Genomic DNA, 8,000 nt, shown 5'->3' with positions numbered 1-8,000 from the left:
CTTTGGAAGGGCAACGTAAGGCTAAGCAACCGATGTCAGTGCGGTTGCTGTCCGCCAATGAGGTCCTCGCCGCACGCTAGACTAGATTGTCAGTGCCGTGCGGGAAAACCAATGTCGTGGGCAATTGCGGAAGCTTGAGAGAGAATTGGGTTTTGAATGCTGATGATGATTTTATTGATGACTGAAAATGATGATTACAATGATGTGGTGTCGAGGGGGAGAGACACCAGAAAATGCTGATTGAAATGTTTGATTGTTTGGTCCCCCTTAATAATGCTTAAAAAAAATAAACCAACATTACAAGACTAGTCCTAATAAAGCTGTAGAAGCACACTGAAATGAAAATGATGAAAACTAGTCTATGATTACAATGAAAAGGACTTAGATTATTACAAGGAAAAACTAAGTCCGATGGCAGCATCTTTGTCTTGCGGGTCTGCGCGCGCGTTGCTGTGGGCGCGCGCGACACTTGATGTGCTGGCCTGAGGCTGGGCACTGGTGCTTGGCATCAGGGTCTGTGCGCGAGGCGCTGCTGGAATGGGCCTGCAGCTGGGCGCTGGCGAGGCATCAGGATCTGCGCGCGCGGCATTGTCAGGGCGCGCGGCGCTGTTGTCATTGGCCAGCCCTTGGGCGCTGGCGAGAGGCATCGGTGGGGCGACAGAGGCACATGCGCGCTTGTCACTTGGCGCAGCCAAGACCACGGGGCCGACCATGGCGCTAGGCGTTGTGAGGCTTGCTAGGCCGCCATGGGGCGCGGCCAAGGGGTCATGGGGCATGTCTGGAAAGCAGCCCATGACAATATGTATGCAACCATTTTAAGTTTCAATGTCATATTGCTTCCAGAATTCATCATTTTCAGCTTGCATTTCCCTATTATATATATATGGATTTATTTATTTTTCATTTTTGCAAAGCAAGTCGGATGATATCTATTCTAGTAAAGAGTGTCTCCACCACTTGTTTTAGGTTGGCTAAATTAACTTCCCTTCAAGAGATGGATACAGCCTATGTAACTGTATGATAATGTAAAACTGACACTAATGAGTAACTTGTCCACCACTTGCACTTCCTCTCAGAAAAAAGTAAAGCTTTAATATATTGTGTTTATGCTTACATTGAGAATACTAAAATAAAATTCTAAACAAATATTGGAACTAAATTTGAAAGTTTTATGTAAAAATGCAATAAAAGTCAACCAAACTGATCATGGAACTTCTCTTCGTCAATTCTTTTACTGTGGTCTCATGGGTGGAAAGAGGATTGCTTCCTGAGAAGATCGAAAATTTTAGAGTAAGAATTGATAGCTATTCACATTTTCTTGAATATAAACTTGTCAGTCACTGAAAATTTTAATATGTTTTAAAGAGTAAAGTTTACTTAACATACCTTGACATTTTGTGAATCTGTTAGCAACATTGTAAGTCTATCAATTCCCATACCAAATCCAGCAGTAGGAGGTAATCCATACTCTAAAGCAGTAATGTAAGATTCATCCAAAACCATTGCCTCGTCGTCTCCTGATGTTCGATCCTGAGATAATGAAACAACAGTGTTAGTTCAGTAGAAGGGGAGCCTTGGCGTAACTGGTAAAGTTGCTGCCATGTGATCAGGAGGTCACAGGTTCAAGTCGTGGAAACAGCCTCTTACAGAGATGCAAGGTAAGACTGCATATAATAGACCCTTGTGGTCCGGTCCTAGCAAGAGCTTAGTGCACCGGGCTGCAAAGAGTGTGTTAGTTAAGTAGGAAAAAGAACCTCATGTTGCCCTTTCTTGATTTCTTCTGGTGGTATAAATGGCAATAATAGTAGGAAGTAGGAACTTAACAATTCATATGCATTGTTGCTACTATCCTAAAATTTGGTAATAACACAAATATACCTTTAATTGCTCAGTGAAACGTCGACTCTGTTCTACAGGATCATTTAGTTCAGTATAGGCATCGCATAGCTGCAGAAAAGTGAGACAGGATCAGCTGATAGGGTAAGTTAAAATAGTACAGTCGAACCTCTCTATAACATTCTTGTTTGTTCCGGAATTTTTTTGGTTGTTATAGTGAAGTGCTGTTATAGAGAACATATATTATAACATAGTATAAAAATTGGTTACATAAAAAACTTAGCTTTTATAGTAAATGATTGTTATATAGTGATGTTGTTATAGAGAGATCTGACTGTATGTACTAAATACAAGAACATGATTAAAACATATAGAGCATTTGCATCAACACTAAAAAAAAAGTCTAACATATTACCTCTATCTTGTTTACAAATAAGTTGAAACGCTCAGTCAAACCAGGCGCTGATCTGTGCGATTTTGCCAGTGGACTCATGATCTCAGGATGGTTGATAATAAAAGTGGGATTTATGCAGCTTACTTCAATAAAATGACCAACTAGCTGTGGAACAATCACACAGATATTAGTATGTCAACAAGATATTAAATTCTGAAAAATATAACATCAATCACACATAGAGTTGTCATTCAACTCGTAAAAGAAAATATAAAAATGACAACAACATTGTTTGGCAAGGCAGGAAAATGACCTTATCGAGCAAACGCGCTGTGGTATGAGGTGGAGGACACTTGACATCAAACTTTTCACATACATCTAGCAAGTACTTATTAGCAGCTTCACTGGAAAGATCTCTAGGTATATTGATGTTAGCCACTCTCTCCAACTCTGACAGAATATCCATTTTTCTGCAATTAACAAAGAAGAGAAACTCCATGGTTTAAGTAAATGCTACTTCTTCTTTTGGGAAGGTGAGATTTTACAACATTAATCACATATATACAAACCTGAATGGAGGAGTGAAGTCCATTTCTATTGGTTCATTATCCGAGCCATTAGCATGATACCTTATTTTATGGCTTCCGGTTAGTTCCTTCACCATACCTAAGAGCAACATGCAAAAAATGAAATTAGTTGTGTATAAGTGAAGTGATTGATTGCAGCTGAATTTAGCAAGTTGAGAAGCTTGCCTGATAATAGTTGCTCTGTCAAATCCATCAAATCATTGTAATCAGCATAAGCCATATAAAATTCACACATTGTGAATTCAGGACAATGAGTTTGATCCATTCCCTCATTCCTGAATACCTTCCCGATCTCATAAACACGATTAAATCCACCAACAACCAACATCTTAAGATAAAGCTCAGGGGAAACACGCATGTGTACGTTTGTGTCCAACTCATTATAGTAAGTAGTAAATGGTCTCGCGGAAGCTCCTCCAGCAGTCAAATTCATATTAGGAGTCTCCACCTAAGGCAGATTAGAAAGCTGAGTGAGAAAAGAACAGTTTACTCCAAAGAATAAAATAAGATATCAAAGGGCTATTTGTAGGAGTATTAAACCTCGAGAAACTCAAGATCATCGAGGAAACGCTTGATATATTTAATGATTCTGGTGCGAGTCCTGAATACATTTTGAACTTCTGGATTTATCATGAGGTCTAAGTACCTTTGACGATACCGAGTTTCCTGAAAATCACAGAGTATCACAATTAGCCTACCACAATTTAGATGCAGAAAACCAGATTAACCAAATATGGGTACTCCAGTACAATTAAGAAGTGCTTTTACCTAACTACTTTCATTTTTATCTGGTTTACATTTTATATTTAAAAATCCAGATTCTTGATATGATCATACCTGGTCAGTTAACACATATGCGGCAGGATTTCTTGCATCTCCTGGAGTCCAAGTACCGTTAGTTGTTGTTCCTTGGGAACTCTGGAAATAAACAACGCTTATGAGTTTCGTGTTAAGAATCGTTGATGTTAATATACTGGACATACAAAAGATAGGTTTCCTTAGGGGTGGTTCACCTGTGTCCGAGTTCCATCTACGACAGCCAAATGCCTTGGTAGCATGTGTAGGCAAGGGGCTTTCACTTCCAAAGATCTTGGAAAGATACTTAGCTCTCCTCTCTTACTCTTCCCTGCAGCAGTAGTATGACACTTCAATGCCTTAAAAATTTTCATTCTTCAATACTACTACTTGGAAAAAAAGGCCATTACTGGCATAATTTCAAGCTATAAAAAATTGGAATGGATTTGCGAAACTTGTTTGTGAATATTCTTTCAGGTGGTGAAAGATAACCATGTTCTTAGTTTTCTTGATTTAATGGATTTTAAAGGACTAACCAGGATATCCACAGATAGCAATGATGTCGCCTCGCTTCACTCCAGAGTGATAGGTAGAAAATGCAACAGTATCCATAGCTGAATCCCTACTCAACAAATAATATTGTGAGTCAGAAAAGGAAATGAAGTTCAAACAATGGACCAAAATAATTCGCTATGCCATTTTCGTTAAGCAGCCAAAGCAAGATACTCTTAATATCCTGATAGCATAATTGAAGCAGAAATAGTAAGTGTTTTATAAGCTGATTAGTGCCTTTATTTCATCACTCATTGAGCTCAACTCAAATAATTCAATACCTTGCATCCGCCATTACTTGTACTCTCGCCCCGCCATCAAGCAGTTCATAGAAATAGAGCTTTGATGATGATGCTCGCTTGGTAATTACTCTCCCTACATGGATTTGAATAAAAAGTTATTGAAGTTCAAATCTAATTAATGTTTAAAAGGAAATCAAATTTTAAGAACCTGCTAAGGAGACTTCAATGGCCTCAAGTTTCTCTCCAGCACTTAAATAAGCATACTTGCTGATAAAATGACGGATAGAGATTATGTTGCGAGGTGCTTCTGAATACGGATTTATTCCGGATTCTCTCAACAATTCAAGGCTCTTCAACCTGTTAGCCCGATATTGCTGCCACAAAAAAACAGTTTAAACCATTTATCATAGCTCATGCTCATCACGGAATTTTTCGGGTTGTAAAATTAACAAGGAATGAAATTGCCACAGACAACAACAGAATGGCAGAGGGACTTACGGTAGGATCCAAACTATCACTATCAGACATATTGTGATGCCGCAATTGTCTTTTGGCCACTGCTGCAGCCTGTAAAATCCAATTGTGACAAAAGTCATCAACTTGAAAAATGTACACTTTCACTTGCACGCATGCAAGTAAGCTAAATATGTTTACCAACAGAATTTCCCTTTTTTGCATCAGTTTTTGGGACCTATACTTTTTCTTTAATTGATAAATGTGCCAAGCTAGCTAGCTCGTGTGTTGCGGAAGCCAAATGTATATAGTGTGAATAAGTCATAATTACAATACCAAAAATTATGACAGCCACCAAATAATAAATAAGACAATAAAGCAACAATAAAAAGAACACCAGAATTTACGAGGTTAGGCTAATTTTGCCTACTCCTCGGACACAACCAATATTTTATTTCACTCCAAAAATACAAGTGAAATAATACTAAAGAGAGAAGATACAAATGCCTTAAGAAGATAAGAAGGCAAATGAGAGGTGTGTTTAAATCCTAAACATTAGGCCTTCTTTTATAGAGGAGGAAATCCCCCCCAAACTCAAGAGCCCACCGATGTGGGACAAAGAATTTGCCAAACTTCAACATCGTGCGCACCTCGACAAATTACACGAGATACCTGCTACCTCCCACCAGCACAAGTACCGTCTTTTGGGACCTATACTTATAGGTAGTAAAATAAGCTGACTCAAGACTACTCCACCTATACTTACTCTTGAGTGTGTCCATCTTAACATTCGTTTTTTTTTTCTTTTTATGGAAATTTTTTTGTAGTACCGTGAATAACCAAGATTTCATATCAATATGATTGATAAATCAGTTATTCAAGCATCACTGACAACAAAACATAAACAAAATACACTGTAAAAAAGTTTACTCCCTCTATCCAAAAATACATGAAATTTTTCGCTTCTCGAGATTCAACTATATGAAATTTGACCAACATTTTAACAAGTATTTTTTAAACTATATTGATATTAGAGTAATAGCAAATTATATTACTTTTCTTATATTTTTTGAATATCTAAACTTTAATTAAAATATTGAATTAACTTAGTCCAATTTAGCTTTAAAAATTAGTCAAAACTTTCGAAAAAGTAAAACGTAACAAGTATTTTGGGACAGAGTGAGTACCTTCTTTTCTTGTTCAAGGTGTTCCTTCTCCTTTGTCTTCTTATCTCTTAAGAGAGAGAGAGAGCAGAGTTCTGGCTCTGTATACTTTAAGCTTACACTGTAGTTGTACTTTTATAGGGAGATATTAGGATTAACAATAATTACTAAATTGTAGAACATATATATAAAAGAAAAGTTTATAATTTCCTACTCTTAGGAGCAAATACAAGATTCTCAAAGCACAAATGCGTAAGCAAAAAGTATTTAGGTAACTTTCAGAATTACAAAATAGGCAACTGAATTAAAACACAGAACAGCTAAGTGCTAATTAAACCCCCATACTTGTTAAGTGGTTCTGTTGAAACAGAAGAATCCATTAGTGATGAGTGATGAAACTTTTCAAGAACAAGTATGGAAGAAAGGTTGACTAAATGAGTCAGCAACTTGATGAAATTAGAGGGCTGATTATGCAATTACTTTCAGAATTAAACAAGTTGATAATCTTTTAACAGAAAAAAGTGTCATTGTCGTTCTTCTTATACTAAAAAAGGTAGCACAACCCCACGAGTGTGACGTAGACGGTATACCCTAACGTTGTTTCAACAATTCGTAACGATGATCTATAATTGACAACTTTATACTACTTTTTCATATATCATATATTATAGAAAATAACAGAAGCCTTGTATCAAAATTTGTTTCTTACCTCTTGCCTTTAACTTTTTTTTAGCGTGCGTACCTTTTAGTGCTGGAAAAATAAAACGTTAATCCTTAACGAATTTATAAGATTTAAGTACTTGTCCGTCAAGTAATCGAATGAAGACCGATTTATTTAATTTAATTACTTTGTCTGATACTCGTTCTCCTTGGTTGACAAGAAATTAATGTCCGTTATTCTTTTAATGATACCCCACTTGAAGGTTGTTCATTTTAAGCTATTTTATTTATATTTATATTTATATATATTATATTAAAAACACAAAGGCTCTTAGCGAAATGTCGTTTGCCTTTTTTTATTTATCCTTTTAAAATAGAGTTCACTCTTGACAAAATAGTCATTTTACTATTTTCTTAATATTTAAGTATACTCATTTAAATAATTCCCTACTATTTAGAGTAGTCATTAATTAATTCCCTATTATATAGAATTGTCATTTAATTATTCCTTTAATATTTATAATATTAATCTTCAATTCTTTTTGGTTCTAGAATTTCAAGCACACATAGTAGGGAAGATTATCGTTCAGTTCACTGCATAATTGGAAAGTTTCCGTCCAACTCCATTAATTTTTAGGAGTATTATTAAACCTTTTCTTTTAAATTTAGGAGGGTCTTTTTTAGTTAATAAAATTTTCACTAATTCACATACACTATGAAGCTTTCAATACTTTCAACTATATTTAAATTTAAGGTATTAAAATTTTCATACTTGGAAAGTTTTTTTAGTAAACAAAATTTTAACTAATTCACATACACATACTAGGAAAGTTTTGGTGAAAACAAGTTCTTTGTGAAATTCTTTTTTATTAGAGTTTTTTGATAAATTTTTAAACAATTATATACACAGGTACTTCTATAAAAGAAGTTCTAATTACACCTTTTCATCATTATAAAACTTTGTCTGGTTGAAGCAGCAACTACAAAATTAAGGGTTTCAAATTCTCTTTCTTTGAGTATTAGTAGTTGAATTTTGCTTTCACACATTAGTAGTTGAATGTTGCATGCACGTATGTAACCTATACATCTTTATTTTGATGTTCTTGATTGTGAATCTTGATTGCATAGTCGCCCTTTTGCATTAGAGTGTACACTTCAATCTTTTGTCAAGTTATTTCTTCTACTATTTTTTTGTGCTCTCATTGGACCTTTTTCTCAGTTTTTAACAGCTTTTAAAATCTTATATTGGACAGAACTGTATTAAATTATGTTTCTTAACAATATAAGATTTTGCAATTAACTAAAATTTTAGTTATAA

At 35.5% G+C, this 8,000-nt stretch overlaps 1 protein-coding gene across 3 annotated transcripts; it reads right to left on the bottom strand.

Moving 5' to 3' along the window:
- Positions 1-1,072: 1,072 nt before the first annotated feature.
- On the bottom strand, positions 1,073-6,769 carry LOC107813993 (lysine--tRNA ligase). 3 transcript variants are annotated; one of them, XM_016639315.2, is made up of 16 exons: positions 6,732-6,769; positions 6,047-6,154; positions 4,905-4,973; positions 4,615-4,780; positions 4,446-4,539; positions 4,149-4,234; positions 3,831-3,943; positions 3,655-3,735; positions 3,358-3,483; positions 2,983-3,265; positions 2,800-2,896; positions 2,544-2,700; positions 2,252-2,395; positions 1,879-1,947; positions 1,387-1,530; positions 1,073-1,267 (listed from the first exon to the last, which is right to left on the bottom strand). In XM_016639315.2, the coding sequence occupies exons 3-16, from the start codon at positions 4,932-4,934 to the stop codon at positions 1,232-1,234; spliced, it is 1,626 nt and encodes a 541-aa protein (XP_016494801.2). In that variant the 5' UTR covers positions 4,935-4,973; positions 6,047-6,154; positions 6,732-6,769; the 3' UTR covers positions 1,073-1,231. The 3 variants fall into 3 exon arrangements, with proteins under 3 accessions (XP_016494801.2, XP_016494799.2, XP_016494800.2); XM_016639313.2 differs by lacking the exon at positions 6,732-6,769 and adding an exon at positions 6,368-6,644 and having other exon boundaries at positions 6,047-6,143; XM_016639314.2 differs by lacking the exon at positions 6,732-6,769 and adding an exon at positions 6,368-6,637.
- Between the last annotated feature and the right edge of the window lie 1,231 nt (positions 6,770-8,000).

The sequence above is a fragment of the Nicotiana tabacum genome, chromosome 5 (assembly GCF_000715075.1).
Source record: "Nicotiana tabacum cultivar K326 chromosome 5, ASM71507v2, whole genome shotgun sequence".
Taxonomy (NCBI): Eukaryota; Viridiplantae; Streptophyta; class Magnoliopsida; order Solanales; family Solanaceae; genus Nicotiana; species Nicotiana tabacum.
Note: the sequence above shows the minus strand (reverse complement) of the source record. Positions and strands in the feature narration are given on the sequence as shown.

Bases quoted from the DNA above. Each gene is read 5' to 3' on its own strand.
- LOC107813993 (XM_016639313.2), bottom strand. From the start codon at position 6,402: ATGGATTCTTCTGTTTCAACAGAACCACTTAACAA. The intron at 2,897-2,982 runs GCAAGCTTCTCA...TGTTGCTCTTAG, and splicing joins GACAGAGCAACTATTATCAG to GTATGGTGAAGGAACTAACC. The intron at 2,701-2,799 runs GTTTGTATATAT...TGTTAATTGCAG, and splicing joins GACTTCACTCCTCCATTCAG to AAAAATGGATATTCTGTCAG.